This window comes from Condylura cristata, unplaced genomic scaffold (assembly GCF_000260355.1).
Source record: "Condylura cristata isolate star-nosed mole 26May11 unplaced genomic scaffold, ConCri1.0 scaffold00033, whole genome shotgun sequence".
In the NCBI taxonomy this organism is placed as follows: domain Eukaryota; kingdom Metazoa; phylum Chordata; class Mammalia; order Eulipotyphla; family Talpidae; genus Condylura; species Condylura cristata.
The window spans coordinates 11,119,927-11,143,057 of record NW_004567134.1 but is presented as its reverse complement, the minus strand read 5'-3'; the positions used below and the strand labels follow the sequence as shown (position 1 = coordinate 11,143,057).

The 23,131-nt window shown below is 42.6% G+C and overlaps 2 protein-coding genes across 2 annotated transcripts in view; one reads left to right on the top strand and one right to left on the bottom strand.

Moving 5' to 3' along the window:
• Window positions 1–23,131, top strand: part of ACAD11 (acyl-CoA dehydrogenase family, member 11) — a 58,194-nt gene that overhangs the window by 14,476 nt on the left and 20,587 nt on the right. The window contains exons 5-12 of the mRNA XM_004692194.2: window positions 2,588–2,729; window positions 3,067–3,188; window positions 5,003–5,109; window positions 6,150–6,276; window positions 10,121–10,198; window positions 11,163–11,301; window positions 11,787–11,894; window positions 13,305–13,403. Of these exons, the coding sequence (XP_004692251.1) occupies window positions 2,588–2,729; window positions 3,067–3,188; window positions 5,003–5,109; window positions 6,150–6,276; window positions 10,121–10,198; window positions 11,163–11,301; window positions 11,787–11,894; window positions 13,305–13,403 (922 nt within the window). The remainder of the gene's footprint in view (window positions 1–2,587; window positions 2,730–3,066; window positions 3,189–5,002; window positions 5,110–6,149; window positions 6,277–10,120; window positions 10,199–11,162; window positions 11,302–11,786; window positions 11,895–13,304; window positions 13,404–23,131) is intronic.
• Window positions 14,353–18,005, bottom strand: ACKR4 (atypical chemokine receptor 4). Its single transcript, XM_012732192.1, has 2 exons — window positions 17,952–18,005; window positions 14,353–15,521 (listed from the first exon to the last, which is right to left on the bottom strand). The coding sequence occupies exon 2, from the start codon at window positions 15,510–15,512 to the stop codon at window positions 14,454–14,456; it is 1,059 nt and encodes a 352-aa protein (XP_012587646.1). The 5' UTR covers window positions 15,513–15,521; window positions 17,952–18,005; the 3' UTR covers window positions 14,353–14,453.

The window sequence follows — 23,131 nt, the reverse complement described above, 5'->3', positions numbered from 1 at the left end:
CAGCGGGCGGGTCAGGAGAGGTCTGCTGTGCCATGGGGTCACCTCCGGGGCAGGTGGGGATCGTGATCAAACTCAAGGGAAGTGGCTTTAGCTTCTCAGTGCTGTGCTTTTAACCCGCTGTGCCACCAGGGAGGGCCTTACCTATTTATTTTTACAGAAATATTCTTTATAAAATACTCTGGTGGTCGGGGTGGAGCGTGGAATGGGATCAAAAACAATGGGGGGAGGGAAATGCACTGGACTAAAATACTCTGGTGGTAAAGTCAGGTTTTGATCCATGTGAACACAACTAGTCATTTCAAAAGTTATCTGCATTATTATCAGTTGAGTGAATCATTTCTTGACTGCGAATGTGTTCAGGAACTACAGGAGTTATTAAATTTCCTAATCTGAGATTAGATTAGGATTATTCCAGAATCTTCTCACCTCTTGCCTTTATATAATCTCCAGCCCTGATTTGGAGTGGGTAACAGGGTCTGGGGCATATTTATAGGGCATAATTGCATCTAGACTGTAGCTTCATCTCAGTGAATTCCGTGACCTTTTTAAAAGAAAATTATTTCCAATCTTCTCAAACTCTCAAGTTGCTTGTCTTATCTAGACTTCTGCTCTGAGCATACGACCTTGCCTTCTACTTGACTCTTTTTCTCCTTTTGGTCACTTTCTGATGTAATCTGCTGTCTGGCTATTATGTACCCCTTGAAGTTCTCTTAATGTTGTTGAAAGCTTTTTGGCCTCTATTCAGGACCTCCTTCATACCAATTGAGGGCCAACATTTTTTTTAACACTCAACTGCCAAGAAAAGTTGTTACTCTCGTGCAACTAGTTTGATTTTAATATACAGATGTATAAACACTGTGACATCATTTACCGGACTTTATTTCGTACATGGAAAATTTAGCAAATCTTACGCCTACATTGTATGCAGTAAACTTACTCCTGACCTCATCTTTTTAAAAAAAATTTATTATTTCCTTCCCTGCCTCCGATCTGCTGTTTGTCCTGTGGCATTGCATGTGAAACTTTTGGTTTGAAAGGGTAACACATATATGCACTAATAAAATGCTACCTGCCCTCAGTTAATCTTCACTCTAACCCTATGCAACTGGTATGTGTATGATGGCTGAGAAAATGAAGGGTCAGAGGGGTTAGCTAACTTGTCCAAGGTAACATAGCCACTAAATAGTAGAGCTAGAAATTGATGATGGGTCTTTCTGACTCCAGATCCCATTATTTTCCCCCACAAAGCTGCACTAATGTATACTAATGTGCCAGAGGAACAAGAGAGTGCCAGCACACATAAAGTTATATGAAGACATGAAGGCCCATAACTTGCATTGTCCAAATGAGCTCTACTATTTGATCTGGCTTTTGTAATCTAGTTCACTGCTGCGGCCTCTAGAGTCTATTCAAAACACAGCAGCCAAAGTGACCTTAAAACATATACACTATCATGCTCCTCCTCTGTACAGAGCCCTCCAATGGAGCTTCTCCTCCTATACCCCATCTGTCCTCACTTGATCCCTTGAAGTAATTCACTTCTGTGTTCTCTTTGCTCTCCATTTTATTGTTGTGTTCTATCTTGTCTCCAACCACCTTATCTATGAGGTCCATCTTGTTGTTTATCTCTATCTTGGCTTTGACCTCCTTCTTAGCCCTGACCACCATCTTGTCTTTGAACACCATCTTGCTTTTGAGTTCCATCATGTTTCTGACCTACATCTTGTCTCTGACAACTGTTTTGTCTCTGAGTGGACCTTGTATTGGTCACGCTCTTGTCTTTGACTTCCATGTGTTATTTCATTCCATCTTGTCTCTGAGGTCCATCTCTGCATTTATCTACATCTTATCATTTACAGCCATCTTTTCTTTGTTCTCTGTCTTTTAGTTGAGCTACATCTTATCTCTAAAATATATACTTGAGCACCATCTTGTGTCTGAGGTCTATCTTGTCATTTACCACTATCTTGTCTTTGACTTCCATGTTGTTGTTGAGTGCCATCTTGTCTCTGGACTCTTTTTATTCTTTCATCACCATCTTGTCTTTGAGTATCTTGACTCTGAGCTCCATCTTTACCACCATCTTCTGGATTTATATGTGAAAACTATTTAATTGTTTACTTATTAACTTTTTATCAGTGGAGGACCATTAGTTTCCAACCCTGTTAGTGTTTTGATAGTATAGGGTCCACCCTTCTTCATGTGTTGTTACTGTAGTGCTTTTGCCACCAAAGTATCCATAATCCTCCATCATAGTCTATTGTGCTCTTTCTCCCCATCCTGTTATCATCTCTGCCCCTCCTTCCTCTTGCTGTCCCTCTGGATGCTTCAGTTCTATGGTCAGCTTTCAAGGGTTGGTTTCATAGTTTGTTTTTGCCTGACTCTCTGTACTCCATATTTCAGTGACACTGTTGGGTATTTATCTTTCTCCTTTTGCTTAGCTAAAGCATAAAGGCCTTCTAGCTTTACCCAAGGTGCCACAAATCCCACGAGTTTGTCCTTTTTTATTGCTCATAGTAATTCATTGGGTATATATACCACATTCTTTTGATCCACTCATCTAAGGACATTTTATTTTTCATTACAGTCTCGAGTTATAGCAGTATTAGATTGGGAACTCTCAACTACTGGTCATCCTTTGTCAGACTTGGCTCATTTTTCCATGTTCTACTTTTGGCCAAGAACATTTCCAATGATGAATCAAAGTTCTCATTTGCAAGAAAACATAGGTATGTTTCTGAGTTACCATTAAAATAAAATGATCTCTATACTCTTCATAATTAATAAGACTATTGTACAATTTTAGATAGTTTTTGTCCCTTGAAATGTTTTACAATCATTTTATTCTTTGTGAATTTTTCTAAAAGTAACATTTCACTTTTAGTAATTCATGAGAAATGCAATTCATAGTATATAATGTTTTTGAAAATCAACATTCAGAACCTGTTTTCTTAGGTGGATTAAAGGCTATTATATTCTGTTTTATCTACATATGCAATATTTTGGCATTTTGAAATATTCACCATGACATGTTTTAGAAGTTTGTATTATGTGTTATTTTCATAGGGGTACCATCAATGGAAGAACTGATTTCAATCTATTGCCGCTGCAGGGGAATTAATTCTAATCTTCCTAACTGGAATTTTTTTCTTGCCCTTTCTTACTTTAAAATGGCCGGAATAGCACAGGTAATAAATTGTTTATAGTGTGTTTGTCACCCTTATGTAAGTAGTTGATAATTTTTTCTGACCTTTGGGCATTTTATTCTTTAGTCTTAGATCGTTTTCTTTTCATAATGACAAATGCCAGACATGGATAAAATATTTAAAATATCAATCATAGACAAGAATTTGAAACAGGATAAAGTTGAGGAGCAAAATATATTATCACTTTTTGGAATAATATACTTACAAAGTAGAGAAAGAAAGAGTGAAAGTTGCAATGTCAAAAAGCGAAAGCATGTGAGAATTGTTGATTTCCTGAATACCCAGTATAAGGAAGAACTAAAATAATTTAATGATGACTATTTTACACTATAAAACTATTTATTAGCCAGGGTTGATGGTGAAGAAAGATTTTCTTTGTGTTTTTCAAAGATTGATACTGTGTTCAGGGTACAGATGTCTCTTAATATATGGTTTTGGTAGGTGGATAAAAAGCTTCCATTTTATATTAATGTTACATTTATGTGATTAATTTTGAGAGGAAATTGAATGTACATCCAAATTTCTTCTAATTACACATTCATCTAGATAAATCTTTTCTTCACTGTACTAATTTACTGTCCACATACTTAATCTGAGAAGCTTAAGAAAGTGAGTTATTTCATCAGTGGCCAGGAATTAGGGCTTGGAGGAAGAGATTTTTAAAGCAAAAATGAATGGGAAAAGGACTAAGAAAACTATAGTTGTTTTCCCCTATCCTCAGAGTGTATGCTATGCATGAACAATTGAAATGTCTTCATGGTAGGATTGTGTTACATCTCATCCTGTATTCTAAGAATTAATCATCGTGTTGATTGGATGGGTTTCTCAAAGAGAGGTTTATGTGTTTCTAAATGTGGTGGTTTCTACAAATCATATCCCAAGTAGCCTTTGAATTTAAAATATATTTTCATTGCAAATAAGTGTTTGATGTGGGTAGTGATTGACATTATTTTGTCTAATAGTAGCCTTAGAGATGATCGTACACATTTCATCCTAGCTAGAAATATGAAATTTAAAGTGATGGAATGACTATTACAATGTTTCATTGCATAAAGAGATAAAAAAATGAAATTCAGTTGATTGGGAACAGGGAAGAGGCAGGTAGTTCCGTTGACAGCACAGAACAGGGAGGATTAAGAAGGACGGTTCAACCAACATTATTTAAAGGAGACAGTTTTACCTAGATGTTAAAAAAGATGAGATAAGATATCCTTAAAGGTCATCTCTTTGCTTCTCTTTAACCTTTATAGTTTCTGATCTTATTTTGGTTTCTTTATATTTCCCTCCAAATTAGAGGTGATCAAATTTGCCAATTTGGTATCTTTTGAGCTCATTTTCAAGTTTGTTTTGATTTTCAGTTATAATTCTGATAGGATAGGACTGTGTCCCATACCCTGTTCTCTCCTTCTTGGTGGGTAGGAAAGGACCAGGAGGACCTTCTGTTGATGGTTACTAAAGATCCCACACTCCAGTGTTCTGCCTGAAGACTCCTGTCCAGTTTCAAACATAGGACCTCAACTTAGATAGGCCACTGTCCTGCTTGATCCTTTAAAATACCGTGTGCTCCGACCCTGGAGGAACACGCCAAGGATTTCACCTAGGTTGTAGACCTGAATCATGATTCCTGTTGTTGAATAAACCCTCTCTTGATTGTGTTACAATCTGACTAATTCCAAGTTGACAGTACCTAGTGAGTTTAGTGACCCACACAGCTGAGAGAATGTGGAGAGACTGCCTGGAAAGCTGAAGAATAGCTTTCAATGGATTTTAATCACTCTGTGTTAATTTACTCACAGGGAGTATATAGTAGATACCTTCTGGGAAATAATGCAGCCGAGGATAGCTTTTTGTTTGCCAATATTGTACAACCCCTGGCACAAACAGGATTACAACTCTCAAAAAGGTAAGCAACAGAGTTCCTCTCCAGTAATGGCCTTTGTTAGGTATGTGAAAGTTACAAACTTCAGGGGCACATGAATGGTTTTTATTGCTAATCAGGATTGCTCCTGTTGCCATCACAGTTGTTTTGATTGTTTTGGTTAATCTCTCATATGCCTGAAAATAAATTAGCCTCAAATATAGAAAAAGGTACCCTTTCTTAATTTGAAGAGGTTTTTTTTTTATTTGGCCAACTTGAATATACAGGCTTTCAAGAATACAAAACTCTCAAATGTTTCTTTCTAATATGTAAATGGCTTACAAATACCTCAGATTACATATGACATAAGATGGTGGTTAAATGTAGGAACCTTCCCTCCCCCACTGCCACACGTCATGACATTTCATCGATCCGTGTCTCCCTCCATGAGTGGAGCACAGCGCCTTCGAGTCCTCTGCTAGACTCTGCCAAGCACATTCCCACCTAGAGGGGCAGCTCTTGCGCTTGCCAAATGTGTGGGTGATGCTGTCCCTGGAAATTCTGCCGTGGCCTCAGGGACCCATACACATGGAAGGGCAGCTGTGCTGTGACTCACCTCACAGACGGATACTTGTGATCTCCGCAGCACACCCACGGACTGTGCTGCTCTTCATAACGACTTTTAAAGCTCTTGTTTAGGATGACATCCAGCAGATGGATTCGAGGGGCCTACCCTCAGAATAGTGACTGCATTTGTTTTCAACTTCTTTGCTTCTGTCTTGAGGGATTCTGACAGGCGGCTTCAATATAGATTCAAAACTGCCGTCAGCTGAGATCTTTACCACTTTTATGTTTTTCCCAAATAGTGTTTAAAGCATCCAAGTTTAATATTCAAAATAAATGATTTTGCATTCACCCCATCCTATAAAAGATAAAAATCCCATATTATGAAAATCCCAAAATCCAGTCCCTATAAAAATCCCAAATTATGAACACTCTTTCTGGGGGATATTTTTGAGGAGCTGCGGGAAATGTATAGTGATGATCTTGAACATCTTTTGACTTGTTTTTTTCCTTTGATCAAGAACCTTCAGTACAACTCTACCACAGGGTGACGTGACCCGGCAGTTGTTCGCACAGACAAGGAGCGGCCAGGAAGTGCTTCTGAGGGTCAAGCATTTCATGAAGCAACACATCCTTCCAGCTGAGAAGGTAGGTACGGTGGAAGCAAATAGAACACAGCTGCGCTCCAGGATGTCGAGGATTGCTCGTGTTCTCTGTGTGTCAGGGTGTTGTGCCACCGCGTTGCTGCGTCCAGCCTCACCTGGCCCTGTGTCTCACCGTAGCCTAAGCAGCTATAGAACCTGGCCCTGAAAAAGCATGAGCTTCTAAATCCTGCCAGGGGGTGGCACAGACACCGCTGTGGAAGTAAAATAAGCCAACAGGAGTTAGCTGTGAGTCAAGTTGGGATCCTAACTATGCCTGTCCTGAGGCAGGCTTTCAGCTATTTTTATGGACCCCTTTGAGAATGTGGTCAGACCTGTGGACTACAGCTCTGAAAATAGCCAGAAAATTTGCATATCAAATCAAGTGGCTCACAGATTCTAGCACCCTTCCCACATGCTGTTATTTTAGGGTGTCAAGTGTCAATAACTTCACTGTGTTTGTGGGGGGTAACATGGTATAGTCATTCATTCATTCAATAAACAAATAATTATCAGTTACCCAAAGAATGGGGTAGGCCCCTGGGGAACCACTGAAAAGGAAAAGAAGAACCAGACAGACAGGCCCTATGCCCCAGAGAGCTTGTATCTTAACATGAAAGGAGCATTACTTGCTGTGAAGAAAAGATACAAGCGGTTATGAAAATACGGAAGGAGGCCACCAGGGACATGAGTTTTCTTTTTCTTTTTTTAATAGCAAACACTAGACATAAGGAATTATTTTCCAAAATAGTCATGTGTGTAGTGATTAAGGTATCACTTTGGAGACCTTCTCTTGTTACTCTGTGTGTGTGTATGTGTGTGTATAATTCTGAACTTTTTAGTATGAAAAAGAAAGTGCAATTCTTTTGGTTTAAGATGGTGTTCATAAAGTGGACACAGAAACCTTTATCATGAATGTCAAAAGGCAACTCTTGCTATTTAAAATGGAGGAGGAACCTACCCAAAATATAAAACAGGAACATGACATATTTTTGAGGACACCTTTAACACGAGAAGTTTTGGTCATCCGTTCCTACTGGAAGAGATTTCTTTCTAGCAGACTTAAGTTTACAATGAAGAATATAATGCAATATTATTTGAAGCCTCAGATTTCAGACTCTGAATTGACACTCTCAGATTTCTATGGAAATAATAAATAACTGTAAACAGGAAATCTTCCCTTAACTGATTCCCTGGCAGAAATGACAAATATTGTTCATCCTGGTGCTTTTGAAATGCTAGTTCTTTGCCTCCTTGAAATTTTCATGACATGCAGCAGTCAGTACTCTAGACCAGCCATGCTACAATCTAAGGAACATTTTAGTAAATCATTTATTTATGTGACTGTAAACTGTTGGAATGACTTTTGTAATTGAAGTAGATGCTTTTGTAATATGGAGCTTTGACGGTTTTCAAAGACCTTAATCCAGTAATTCTGTTGATCTAAATGTGAGGGAGAAATAGGCACAGAGATACTATCATAGCAAAATATTGGAGTATGTCACTATAGTCCAGACTTTCAGTTCTTGATTCTTTGAGTTATACAATTAGAGCGTATTGTTATCTTACGTGACTACTTTTTAGTTTAGATTTTCCCATGTTTTAATCATTTTATTTATTTACTATTCCATTTTGCAACTCAGATGTTTCTCCAATGATCAAGTTTGTTTACTGAGACGCTTCTAGTAAATTTTTGTCTTTTCTTCTCTCCACCTCCCCCCTCTCCTTTTTTCTCCTTACTTTAACTTTTTAGTACAGGGTTACTGATTTCTGCTCGCCTTTGCTGCAGTGAGATGCCAACTCTCAATCTTAGCTTTTAATTATCTGTGACCTGACCTTTGCCTCCATCTTCTCTTCTTAAGAGCTTCCCTTTCTCTTTGACATCCCCCAGCCTGACTATGCTCTGGCTTCATTGTGTTTTCTGAATCTGAAGATTGGCTTCTTGCCACAAATTCTGGAAACTTCTCAGCTCTGTTTTCTTCCAGCATTCCCTCTCTCCTCATTCTTTTCATCTGGGACTCCAATTAGACCTAACGTGAGAACAGCTCTGTATTCATCATTTCCCTGAAACTCTTTTTTTCCATCCATTGACTTTCTGGCTTCATCCTGAGTTATTCTTTAGATCTTTCTCTCAATTTATTTTTTTTCAACTATTCATTTTTTCAATCATCCATAGACCGTGGTCCTCAAAATTGAGAGTGTGGCAAATTTGCTGAGGGGTGAATAAAGAACATTGAAGCTCCGGGCTCTCTGAAATAGGACAGAGCCTGAGCTCTGTGTCTTGCCATGCTCCCCAGGGACCTGGTACCCACCAAAATGTGATACCCATGCCGATGAGTTTTTAAGTCAATTACTGTGGTTTTTATCTTCCTTGAATTGCATCGAGTCCTGTTTCAGACTTGCTAGGCTAATTTTGATAATCATTGGTCATCTTTTCATTTCTTCCTGATTCTTGAAATTTGTACAATTTTAAATATTCTATATATGATCGTTATTCTTTTTGTTGAACTACTGTTTTTGTTAATTTCCACTAATAGTGACTTTCTTCCTTGAGCACTTTCTTGGAATAAATGTCATCGGCTAGGGTCATTCGACGCTTTTCTTCAAAGTTCTTCCCTCCAAAGAGGACTCGCTTTGAGTTCACCCAGGTGCTCACAGGCGCTGTCACTGGGAGCACTGGGACCTACTTTTGGCTTGAACATTTAGGGCCCCACAGATCTGCAAAATCAGATCCCAAATGTGGGTGAAGACAGGCTTCAGATTAGAATTGTATATTCCTGTTCACCCTCTAGAGGCCTGCATCCCCATATGGCATGGGAGGCGGGGGGGGGGTGGGCGGTGATGGCATTTTTGGTGTTTGTTCTTTGCCACTTAGATTTTGCCCACCAAGCATCCTGACTTGGATGGAGGGAAGAGGTGACTTCTGATCCTCCTTCTCACCCTTTTTGGAGTATTCAGCTTTTTTTCCTGACGCTGGTCTATGTGGCTCACTAAAAACCAGGGCCAGGCTAACACGGCTCAGCCTGCCTCCCTGGGCAAGTTCGACTCAACTGCTTCCTCACTCTGAACTGCCAGGCAGGCTTTTATTTCCTGGATCCGAGCAGTTTCCTCTGTCACAGCTGGGCGTCACTAAATGTATTTCTGGAATCATCCTTCACAGGGTACCTGGGGTTGTTATTTGTTCACCCTGGGAGGGTTCCTGTGACCACATCGAGTGTGCCACGTTACTAAATGCAGCCCTCAGCCTTGGCATTAGACTTCAGAAGGCTGTGCGCTAATGCGGAGGCCGCATAATTTTGTGGGCATCAACCTCCTAGAACATTTTATACTGCTCCCTGCTCCCCCACAGAACTCGCCTGTTTATTACTGAGCCGGGGACCACAGCATGCCCAGAGGAAGCTCATCCACAAAGCAGCCATGTTCTCAGTGTGGTGAGGGGGAGCCGCTGACCTTGGCACAGCGCTCACGTGCACTCATCTCATGCGCGGTCCTGCAGACCTGAGTGGTTCTTCTCCAGTACCCCCTGTTGGAACTAGACCCGATTTTTTTTACCAGTTTTCGTCTGAATCCACTGGGGAATGGATCATCCTGGCTTTGTTTCTTGTCTGGGCATCTCTTGATCCTGAGCATCTTACCAGCAGACATGGCGAGGGAGTGGCAAGCACACGGAGGGAAGGAGTGAGAGTTTTTATGCTTCTGTGGCTGGTTTAGAAAAAAATATTATGGTTAAATAGCAGTTAAAGTAGCTTATTTACCTACATATGCTCATTTTGGATCTTAGCACCTGCGTTGTGGCATGATTTACGCTGCATTAACTTTAGTTAACAAATGTTTCCCTTTCGTTACTTTAGGAGGTAATTGAGTACTACATTCACAATGACAATTCAGTGGACAAGTGGAGACAACCTATTGTGATTGAGAAACTCAAGGTAAGAAAAAATTGAGGGCCCTCCCTAGTGGCGCAGCAGGCTGGAGCACTGCACTGTGAAGCTGGCTGTGGGCTGCTTCGGTGCAAGTTTGATCCCCGCCCTGGAGGTGACCCACAGGGCCCAGCAGCAGACCTCTCCAGTCTCCCTTGTGTCTCCCCTCAGCAGTGTCCTTGGTCAATCTGCCTGTTCTGCTCCCCACTCTGTCTCTGGTGAATGCTCTCACCACCCCTGCACTTCTGGCCTGTACCCCAATTCTGTGTGCAAAAATAAATTTAAAATCTTAAGAAAAATAAAAATTCAGTTTTAAAGAGAGAAAATCTTGAACATTAAAAAATGTATATGCAGGTGTGTTTTGAGCCCTTAGTTTGATGTCATTGTTGGTATAGATAGGATGATTATATCAACAGTGACTCTTCTAAATGAAAGTTAAAAACAGAATTTCTAATGTACAAATGAGTTTAAATAGTCTTATATGTGGCATGTGATGAAGACAGTAGCCAGAGCAAAAAAAAAAATCTGTGACCAGCTCTGTCCACCACCAACTGGCACCAAGTTGAGACTGGGGGAAGGCGGGTATGTGTCCCTCTTGACTTAACACACATTCACATTTTCAGATCTTAACAATAACACATGTGAGTAGCCAACGTACACAAAGTAGTGTATTTGGCATAATTATACTCCAGTGTGGCATTTCATACTAGCTGTGATTCAGGAAGAAATGCTATAGTTAGCCAGTTTAACTCTGAAGCAAACTGTTAAGGATGCTCAGAGGAAAAGACATTTCATTAACAGTTATAATGAACTAATAACTAGGTGGTTTTGCACACTGTTGCAGACAATAAGATAAGTAGCCTCTTAAGTGGTTTTAAATTTCAAAAAGCATAAATACCAATATCTTTTTAAAATAAATGATTTGTGGGCCATGGTGAATTAATTATCTCTGGCATATTCCTCACCTTGACAGGAAATGGCCAAAGCAGAGGGCCTCTGGAACTTGTTTTTGCCAGCACTCAGTGGTCTCAGCCAGGTGGACTATGCCTTGATTGCTGAAGAAACGGGGAAGTGTTTTTTTGCTCCAGATGTCTTTAACTGCCAAGCACCAGGTGACTCCAGTATTTAAAAACAGAACTTTCTCTGATCTTTTGGGTATTTAGTTTGTCTTTTTTAATGACAAGGAAGGTTTCTACACAAAGTCATGATTTGTAACAAGGTGTGTGAAGAACACAGGTAGACTTCAAGGCTGGGGCCTCAGGAGGACATGTCAGGGTAACTGTCCTTTGGGAGCACTGTGGTCCCTCTTAGCAGGGCGCATTTAAAAGTCAGCAGGCTAAGCATTGGCCAGGAAACAGTCTCCTCGGTTCTACTTGAGCTACACCTCATGAGAGCTCTGCTTCGTGAGGGTTTGGTTCAGAACAGTGGGACATGCACTCCCCACGCTGTAGACGCAAATCGCTCTCCTGTTATGTTTGAAATCCTTTTGTTAGCAAACATTTGCTTTAAAGAGGCATGTCTAGATGATCTAGCGAGGTGAAGTTGGAGTTTCATACTAGTAAATCTGAAAGCACAAATGCTGTCCTCCCATGCACAGACACAGGGAACATGGAGGTGCTCCATCTGTATGGGAGCAACGAGCAGAAGCAGCGGTGGCTCGAGCCTCTTCTCCAAGGGACCATTGCCTCCTCCTTCTGCATGACAGGTAAAGGCAGATCCCCATCCTTCCCCGTGTGGTCAGGCACCCCGGCACCTCAGCGACAGTGCGGATGAGCTGAAGAGATGTGGGACATGGCCGTGTGTGTGAGGCAGATTGCCCATGGCCAGACACATAAGTGCTGGCTTTTCACCTCATTTTAAATGATGTATTTTTGGGTGTGCAGGATGAGTTGTTCTTCCCTCTGGGAAGACAACAGAGGATGTTTCCCAATAGCCTAACCTAGGCATTAGCAGTCCAGGAGACCTCACTTCATGGTTTCTTGACTGGCATTTCCCAAATTGCCCCTACTGCAGGCTGTCCATCTCTGGATACTTAAGATCTTTGCTGACCTTAGGTAGGAAGTAGTCATCTCTGTGACCATTTTTACATGGATAGTAAAAATAGTAAAAATTTACAACATATTCAACTCCGCCAGAGCCCCGAACTTTCAATGCTGGGTATATACATATAGCTCAATTATAATCATGTGGGAAAATAAAACTCGGAACAAGTTAATAAAAAATGTGTTTGGTACCATTTGTACATAAGAAACCACAATTAAGAATGCTTCAGAGGATGAAGTCCTCATTTTATAATTGAGTTTAGAACTACACGAAATTCCCATCTGGCCTTCGTTTTGGCCTGGCTTTATTATCTTCTCTAGTAGCAAAATGGGTCTCCACTGAAATCATTAGAGGCCGCTTCTGAGCCTCTGCCCTCCTGAGGACATGTTGTCTGCAAAGCACGTGCTGGGACCTTCAGAACAGACAGCTCAGGCTCCTTTCTGAAGGGACAGAATCTCTTGTTTCGGAAATGGAACACAGCATGTTGAAAGAGCAGCATTTTAACAAGTGCAGGTTACTGTGATGAAAGCTACCCTGCAAGTCTGAAATGCCATGCAGTAAAGTGTCCCATGGCAAGTTTTTTGAAGTCTCTTAAGTGTTGGCTAAGCCTTAGAGAATACAGGATACATAACCCGTGAGGGTATTCCTGATGGGAGTTGTAAGGCATAGTTAGAAATTGTTTAAAATTGTAAAACTATACATTGGGCAATCTGGCTTTTAAATATTAGTAGAGGTTTCCTTTGTGGGAAGTAAAGAAAAACCTTTTAAATGTACTTTTGATGCCTGGAGAAAGGCTTGATTGAGCAGTATCCCAAGTCATGTATCAAAGAGAATGCAAAGAACACAGTAACAGATTGCTGCACCCCAGTGTCCTAAACACTTTGCTCACTTTTCCAAAGCACATTGTAAAATTTTTATGTGAAGTTTATGGTGAAGCCATACTGGAAATGGGGGAGGGTAGGAAGATGACAAAGAAAAGGATATTTCTGTCCTCAGAGTTCATGCTCCTTTAAGGGTCGTGTAAACCAATGGTAACTGCCTGCCTGTAAATTCAGTCTTTGCTTACTTGTAGAGCCTGATGTAGCTTCGAGTGACGCCACAAATATTCAGTGTAGCATCCAACGCGACGGAGACAGCTATGTAATTAATGGCAAGAAATGGTGGAGCTCTGGTGAGTGTTCAGATACGTCCCTAGAACTATACAGCGCTCAACTCTTTCAGTGCTGCCTATGAAGGCACTTTCAAGGTCAGAAATAGCCGATAAAAGGAAATTTTAGAACAACCTGTCTTCATTAAGTGATGTTTATTTTAAAAGCAAATACATTCCTCTTCCTTGTTATAGTCTGGGAAGTATCAAATTCATATTAGTGCAAGCTACTATTTGACATTGCAATTTCTATCAAAACTAAGTTGAATGGGGCATACTACATGGTTTATAATAACTTATATATAATTCTATTAAAATATAAGCTTCCATGTACGTTAGGAACAATTCATTGCTACATTTTTTCATCGCTTGAAACTATAAAATTTAAGTGAAAAGCTTAATGCACAGGGAAATATATTGTTTGACCAACTCTCAGTAATAGATTTGCATGATTGAAGCCTACATGGAAACGTTGGAGCCTGGGTAAATATAATTATCTGGAGATTATTTCTAGAATATTCATAATAAATCTAACATTTGTCAGGATAACCAGTTACAGAAATAACTTGACACCCTGGCAGCAGATTTTGTATTTGGAAAGTTATCTGGAATATATTAAAAGGGCCAGAAAAGCTTTTTATGTATTTTTGTTGTTGTTAATTATTTGTTCTTTCTGGAAAGGTCTTATGAAATCACTTACAGGTTAGAAATTGGGGGAGATGTAGATGAAATTTTGCTGCATAGTTGATCCAGTATTATACAGGGAAATCATTCTTATGTTCAAATTTAGTTAATTCAAAACAATCCAAAGCATTCCTTGGTGTAAGCCTCTGTGTTGCTGTCTTAAATGCCCTCCCTACCTTAGAGCTGAGTGTTTTCCTTTATTTGTGCCGGCTCTAGTCCTGTTTTCCGAAAGTGCTCAGGTTTTGTGCCTTTTTTCTCTTATTGCCTCTTCGGGGCTGTCCCCCTGCTCGCCCCCCACTCCCACCCCCGTTCCTTCTTGGCTAAGAGCCCCAGAGCCGCTGTTTGAGATTTGAGTTTCAGAACAGCGCAGCTCTGGGGGCGATCTGACCTTTAAATGCTAAAAGTACTGGTGGGTTCTGTAGGAGCTTCAGAATCGAAAGGAATCTCCTCCACCTTCTGCCTCTGTCTTCTCCAGGACCCGTATTTCTTGGCCACTTTCATGATGTAGTTTTTAAACGAGGCTCCCATGAAAACATACAGGACGGGGTTGAGGCAGCTGTGGAACAGGGCGATGCTCTCGGTGACCTGGATGGCGAAGCCCATGCGCTTGCTCTGCTCGCAGTCGGTGATCAGGGCGTAGATGATGTCGATGGCCTGGCAGAACTTGACAATGTTGTAGGGCAGCTGCGTGATGATGAAAACCATGACCACTGCGAGCAGAACCTTGAGGGGCCGCGCTTTTTTGATGTTGGGCGTCCTGACGAGGGTCCTGGCGGTGAGAGAGTAGCACACCCCCATGATCAGGAAGGGCACGACGAATCCGAGGCAGATTTCCAGCAGCTGAATGGACGCCTTGATGGCTGTGCCCAGGTAGTGTGGGAAGATGGGGATGCACCGAGCCTTGTGGTTCACGGTGTAGAACACGAGCTGCGGGACGCTCAGCAGGACGGCGGCCGCCCACACGCAGGTGCACGCGAGCCCGCAGCGCCTGCCGGCGCCCGCCGCGCTCTGGGCCCCGGTGACCGCCCAGTACCTGTCGACGCTGATGCAAGCCAGAAACTGCATCCCAGAGACGAAGTTGATGGTGTACAGGGCCGAAGTGACCTTGCACATGACTTTCCCTAGCACCCAGCCGTGAGCTGCGTTCACTGCCCAGAGCGGCAGCGTGAACAGGAGGAGCAGGTCGGCCACCGCCAGGTTCAGTATGTACACGTCGGTTTTGGTTTTCTGTTTCTTGTAAAAGGCGTAGATGGCCACGACGACGGAGTTTCCCGCGAGTCCGACGACGAACGCTATGGAGTAGAAGGCAGGCAGGAAGACTTTGGCGAAGTTCCTGACTTCCTCCTTCACGCAGACCATTGCGTACTGGCTGTAGTCGTCCATGTAGTCCTCGGTGATGTTCTCATAGTTGTAGTAGTAGTCTGCCGACAGGTTGTGTCCCAAAGCCATGGCTCCCACCTACGGCAGAACGAACGGGCACAGAGCATTCACTTTGGTGGGGCTCAGAGGGAAATGCCTCCCTGGGCGCGTCTCCCTTGTTCTTTTATTGGCAAATACAGGGTGGCTGCAGGTGAGCAAGACCGAACCCGCCCCTTTGAGACATTTTTCCTTTTTTGTGTGTTTTGGTTTGCTTTTAAGTCTGCGAGAGCTGGGACTTACACGGGGAAGAGAAAAATTAATGCCTCAGGGGATTTGCATAACTATTAAACCCTAAAGAGAAGCAATCAATGTTGCACAGAAATAGTTTTTAAAATCGGAAAAGTTAGACTTGAACTAAAAGGTATCAAAAATGTCATAATTCTTACATATAAAGAAAGCCCTATGGTTCTTATGTGATGTGGACAATCAAGTAAATAAAAACAGCAATTATAAGCTATTTAGACATTTATTTTAAACTAATAAATTTTATAAATTACAATTTAATTTAAATTAAAATTTTTAATTTAAAATTTTAATTTTTATTAACATAAATTTAAATTAATAAATTTTGAAGTTAAATAAGTCATCTCAGCTCTTATACTTAATTTCACTAGTTGGTGTTTATAAAACCACTTAAGTCTTCTTTACTTAGCACCCCCGTCCCTGCCACCCTGTACCCCCAAGATTGGTCACTCTCAGCTTCCCCTGCACTATTTGGTAGCACTTCCCCAATCAGGAAGGCTTTAGCTCCCTGACCCGTGACATCTCTCAGATGTCCCTGGTTTCCAGTCAGTCGGAAATGTTGATTTCATCTTCCAAACAGGTCGCAGTGTCCCTCCTTTTAACCTGCACCCCTTGGCGCACCCTCACAGTCTGCCCATCTGTGTTTCTGACTTGGCCTCTCTGGACCCTTCCTAACTGCACCCTACAGTTCTCACTCCCCCTGGCCACCTCCTTGACAACCACATTTTTCTGACAGCCCCTGAGTGCTGTGTCTCTCAGATGTCCGGCTGTCTCTCCTGCTCCACTCTTCGCCTGAAAGGCCACCACTCAGCTCCTTCCCACGAGCCCACAGCTTCCCACTACCGCTCACATATCACGCACTGATCCGTCAGCGCTTTCTGGCACAGGGCATGCCACGGCACATGTTTACGCATTCATCATCGTGCTGTGCCGTGACACACTGTTTCCTGCCGTTGGCTTCCAGGGCCAGTTCCTGCTCCATCTGCTGGGATGCTGTCTCCCCAGACACTCCCCTGATCCAGCCGTCTCCAGCAGTAACTCCCTACTGTGGAGAGACATGTGTCCATGCTACCATTCCTAAGTTCCCTAAGAGTAGCCCCTCTTTAAAAGATCTGAGTTCATAACAGATACCTATAAAGTGTCTGGCACACACTAGGTGCTCAGTAAATACTTGCCAAAGATTTGATTTGGTTTGCCAGCTGGTTTAAAGCTGTTCCTCTAAAATGGACTTTCCTGCCAGGAATCTCCTGTCTCACCTTTAAGTTACTCTGCTACTTACTAAATATGAATAGGAGTAATAAATTTAATGAATAGTGGGATAAATTTGCACAGGATTCACAAATTTTAAAATGTATATCATCATGATGCCCGGTGTCATTATTAGTGCCGGGTTTAAATGTTTGTTTTTTAGCCTTTCTGTTTCCCTCTGGTTATTACTGTCCTTGGAAGAATCTAGCTATTCTTTTCCAATCATTAAGAAACGCATCATTTTGAAAATGTGCCCTCTTACGGTTCTTATGCCTGTAACTCTGGTCAGGTGGGTGCAGAGAGAAAGATAGTCCATAGAAAGGGAGCTGGAACGGAGGAGACCTGTGTCACTGGGTAAAGACCAGATGCCGGCAATTTTCAATGACAATTTTATGCTCCAGGTTAACTGAAAAGTGCCCGTCTGGAAGCCCACTCTGGTCTTCACTGTCCCGTGTGTTAATAATTAACACAAATGTACTTTGTTCTTTCTTCTCCTTTATCATACATCTCTGTAACCTGATGGCAAGGTGTTCATGTGGCCAAATTATATATTAAGGTAGGGTGTTTTTAAGTAAGATCCACTGTAATAAAAATAGAAGTAAACAGAGTAGGTCTAGAAATTATTTGCTGAAATGACCCTCCTGGCAGATACATATAAACACTTTTATAAGCATTATAAGATTAAAAAAAAAAAAAGTTAGTGCTTGTAATTCAAAGCAAAAATAATGGTAGACCAAAACCTATTTTCTCATTAGCAAAATGTTACAGGCAAGTAATGGTATTAAAATAGTATTTCATCATGTTATTTTCAGAATTTTTAAAGCTAACTTTAACCAGTATTTGCAAATAGTCTTTTGACACGTAAACATTCAGCCGTCTACGCACCAAGTCTCTATGTATTTAGATAACTATACAAAGTCTTTGGGGTTAAAAAAAAAATTTTCCATGTCAGAATGAGAGAAAAAGAAAAAAACCAACCTGTTTCAGTGGGCAGAGGAGTCAGTCTTGAGTGCAGAGAGTAAATCAAATGACCTAACTCCGGCTTTTGTTTTCCTTTTATACCCCGCCTTTGTCTTGCATCCAAGATGGTTTTCCTGGAATTTAACCTTGTGAGAGCTTGCTCTTTTATTTTATAAAAAATGTGACCATCTCATAAAGTTAAACCCAATGTCTTAAGTGCCCTCAGATACAAACTTGAAAAGATTCCCTCTCCTTTCAAAAACTGAAGCCCTTTCCAAGCTTGCACTTAGCCCAAGGGAAGAGAAAGCTGCTCAGAGCTGATTGCCAAGCCACAGGAGTCCCCACGCGGGCGCACGCAGCACGCCCCCCCAGCCGGCAGCTCGAGTAGATAGCATCCTGGAAAATACCCTCAGAGCTGTTTTGTCTAGGAAAAAAAAGGAAAATACTTTTAACCCAGAAAGTTATCTTTTATGAAAACCAAATTTCAGTGACTGCATTCTGAGTCATCATAATAGCTTTTGGCATATCATTTAATGTCACTTAATCTTCTACTTCAACTATTACTCGCTGGTTTCCCTCTACTGCCTCCCCATTTTTGACCCCAGAGGACACAAGCCCCCATTTTTGAACTCTCTTACCTTTCAGCAACCTTTTCCTTCCAAGATAAGTCCACATGTTTCTTCAAACTCTTCCCGGGTGGCTTATCTTTCTCCAGTTGGCTCCACACAAAAATTGGAGAAAAGAGAAATGGATGCAAACTTAGTCTCTGTGGCCTATTTGAACTCCCTTCACATTTGCATACAGTCTCTTTTTTGTTATCCGGCCAGGTTCACACCTGCAGAGTTACTTCAGCCCTTGGCGGGCCACTGATTTAGCTTTCTTGTTGGTGACAGCGAAGAGGCCCTCGGCACGGCCCTCCTCTAACTGCAGTCTAGGTCTGCGGGTACAGCCAGGCTCTCCTTGCTCTCTTGCCTTTGAGGGGGGCTCGTTTTGCCTGCCGCTAATGGAAATGCGCAGCTGGATGGCCTTTGCCATTTGCCTCAGGGTAAGTCTCCCACTGTGGGCCACGTCGCTAGGCCACGTCGCTAAGGCTGAGGCGCCAACAGATGAGCAGGGCTGTGCTCCTCAAAGGTCCAGCCCTTCCTCCTCCAGGGACCCGTGTTCCACTGCTCTCACTGCCTTCTGAGGACACTGACCTGACGCTGTCCACACCCTGGTGAGGCTCTTCTCTTTCCCTCCTGCTTTCCTCTTGCTCCTCTTGGCCTGGTGTATTTGGGAGCCTGGAAGTGGAGGAGCAGCCCTGTGAAATTCTTGTGTGGCCTTCGAGATCCCGTGTCTGCTGGTGCCAACTGCTCGCCCACACCAGCTTCCTGGTTGGACTGGAGTGTACCAGGCACAGTCCTCTTAGGGCTTTTATCCTGACCCTCCTCTGCCTGGAATGTGCTTTCTCTTAATATTCGCCAGGCTCACGCCCTCGTCTCTCCCATGTCTGTCCAGTCTCTCCATTCTGCGGCAATTCTGACTAACCCATTTTAAACAGCCCTCACCTGCCTGTAATCCTAATCTACCCCACTCACAGCATCTGCTATGTGCTAATGGACTGTGTCTTTCTGTGATGTTTGATGTCTGTTTTCTGTCACTCAGCGTTAGACTCCATCAGAGCAGGAACTTTGTTCACTGTATTTCCTGATACATCCCAGGTGCCTGGAATGGTGCCTGCCACATAGTAGGTGCTTAACAAACACCCTCCGTCCCTTCTGATGACTCTCCCGTTTTCCCTGCCCTTAGTACTATGCTCCTTTAAAGACTTGGCTATGCAGGTGCAGTCTCATTTTGTTAATAATTGCTCCCACTCTCCAAACCATGTTACTCCTGTCTGAGATACACTTGTCACTCCCGCTTGTCAGTGCTCCGTCATCTATTCAGGATTCAGACTCAAGCCTGAGCTTCCCAGGTCTGTCTTAACCCAGGAAGCCTTCCAGGGCCTTCTAGATAAGAGCAGAAGCATCTGGCCTTTATTCAGCTAGTACCACATACTCTGTCATTAGGACTTAATACCTTTCTGTGTTCCACTGTGATCTGCTATCCTGCTCTCTCCTCAACATTTAGCTCTGTGCCTTACTCTGGATCAAATTACTGAATAATAAATATATGAATGAATCTGTGTTTAAGTAAATTATCCTCTTTTGACTTTTAAGCTGGACTTTTTTTTTTTTTTAAAGATTTGTTTATTTATTCATACAGAACTGGGGTACAGGCCAGAGAAGCGGAGGGTAAGAGGATTCACCAGAAACAGAGTGAGGAGCAGAACAGGCAGATGGACAAAGTACACTGCTGAGGGGAGCAGCGGGCGGGTCAGAAGAGGTCTGCCTCGCCATGTGGTCACCTCCGGGGCAGGCGGGGATCGAACTCATGCTGAAGTGGCTTAAGCTTGTTAGTGCAGTGCTTTAACCTGCTGCGCCACCAGGGAGGGCCTTAAGCTGGACTTTTAAGAGCTGGAATTTTAGGTTCAGACCTTCAGACTTAGCCTATTTCCTCTTTATCGTATGATGTCTTAATCATTCTTAGTTAGCCCATGAGGTCATCTATCATAGAATTTTGGTAGGGTTTAAAAGTACCTCTCCCAGACCCTCCCTGGCGGCACAGAGGGTTAAAGCACAGCACCGTGAAGCTGGCCACAGCCTCTTCAGCCACGAGTTCAATCCCGGCCAGGCTGACCCACATGGCGCAACAGACCTCTCCTGTCTCGCCTGCTGCTCTCCTCAGCAGTGTGCTTCGTCAGTCATCCTGCTCTGCTCCCCACTCTGTCTCTGGTGAATCTTCTCACTGCCCCTGCACTCTGCACCTCTGACCTGTACCCCAGTTCTGTATGCATACATAAATCAATCATAAAAAAAAAGAGAGAGAGATAGTACCTCTCCCTTCCTTCTGCCTCATCCCGACTGATCACATGCTTTCTTGTAAATCGGATTCTTCTTGTAAACCAGTTGTAATCTTTGTATCTTTTAATTTTGCTGACTCAAGTTCATGCCCAGCCCTCGGGCATAAGGAGCTCCAGATCAAGCTGCGTGTGGAGCCCTGGAGCCCCGCTCGGGCAGCCCTGCCCTGCAGCCCGCCTCCCCAGCCTGGTTTGCCTTCTGCGGTGTCAGTCACCCAGGGTCCACTGCAGCCCGAAATGTTACATATAATGAGATGTTTTCAAAGAGAGATCTCATTCACATAACTTTTAATCCATTGTTATCATTGTTCCTTTATTATTAGTATTGTTTTTCATCTCTTGTTACACACCTAATTTATAAGTTGAACTTTATCATAGGTATATGTAAGATACTGGAAAAGCACAGTTATGTAGCACTCAATAGAATCTGCCTGTTCAGCACAACCTCAGGCATCCCCTGGGGGGCTTGATAGGGTGGAGTGGCTGTATTTTTTAGCTCTTCAGACAGAGCTAGAGTAGCTGATGTTACTGGGGGCCATGGTGTTGTCCTGTTGGGGCAGCTTTTCAGCCAGCCTGCCTGCTTTGTCTGTGCCTTTATTTCATGCGTCCATCTCTTCTACTGCTGTCTCAGGTCCAGAAGGTCTGAGTCTTTATGGTTCCAGCTGGTTGCTCACCATAAGTCACCCACCTTTACCTGCCCTAACAGACATTTCTGCTGTTTGTGAAGAAACCTCTCTCCAAACCTATTTCTCTTTCTCCTGCTCATGGTACCATTTTACTCACTAAGAGTTGTCAGGAAGGCGGCCTGACTGCGTCCCACTCATTAGCACTGAAAATAGCCCTCCTCTCGAGACACACATTGAGCGTTATTGAGTAATGCTCAATATCTATGATTTCTTGTCACCCCCCCCCAGGGTATTTATTTATTTATTTATGCATACAAGTACTGGGGTTTGGGCTCTCCCTGATGGTGCAATGGGTTAAAGCACCACATTATGAAGCTCTCTGAAGCCACTGCAGCACGAATTCAATGCCTGGCCACGGAGGTGACCCACATGGCGTGGCAGACCTCTTCTGACACGCCCACTGCTCCCCTCAGCAGTGTACTTTGTCCATCTGCCTGTTCCTGTTCCCCACTCTGTCTCCGGTGAATCCTCTCACCCACCACACCTCTGGCTTGTACCCCAGTTCTGTAAGCATAAATAAATAAATAAATCTCAAAAAAAAAAAAAAAAAGGAAGAACTGGGGTTCAGGGCAGAGGTGTGGAATGGAGGGGATGAGAGACTCATCAGAGACAGTGGGGAACAGAACAGGCAGATGTACTGAAACACACTGCTTAGGGAATAGTTGGTGGGTCAGGAGAGGTCTGCTGTGCCCTGTGGGTCACCCCCCAGGCCGCGGTTCAAACGGTGTTGCAGTGGCAACTGATAGCTTAATAACGCTGAGACATTAACCCCTACGCCACCAGGGAAGCCCTAAACCTATGATTTCTTTTTAATACCCATATCACATATTGAATTCATATTGTGTAAACATCTTTTTATTAGCTTTTTGGCTTAAGCGCTTGCTAAAATATTTTCATGCTACCTCAAGCTCACTATAAATGGCATTTGTACAAGCTAGAGAATGTGTATGCTTTATCATAATTCTCCTTACCTGCAATTATTATAGGACATTTAAAATGCTTCTAGCGTTTTGCTGCTACATGTAATATTATAGAGTGTCTTTGTATGAAAGATATTGTGGGAAACGAAACTTAATTTAATCCTACAGAGTGCTGAAGGGTGTGAGTAACCATGCGTCAATACCCCTTTTTTTCTTACACAAAGATAGCAGTAGTATTGCTCACCCAGTAAAAATAATCCTGGAAGTCTTTCTGATAAACACACAGAAAGCTCCCTTGTTGATTTCTTAGAAGGGTTCCGTTACAGGCACACATCACAGGGCGCTTAAATGCCTTCTGCTGTGGGCATGGCTCATGCTTAATTCTTTGCTGACACAAACAGCACTATTGCAGCGAATAATCCTGGGCACTGCCATTCAGGAGTAACTGGATCTGTCAGATAAATCCCAGAAGCTAGGTTAATGGATCAGAGTAAAGAATCTGTAATTTGGATGTGTATTGCCAAATTGTATCCCACGGAATGTGGGGTTACCCTGCCCTTCTGCCTGTAATATATGGAAGTGCTGATTTTCTGAGAACCTTGTACTTATTAGCTATACATTTTCCCTTAGGTGGGATAAGTGAATTTCAAAGCA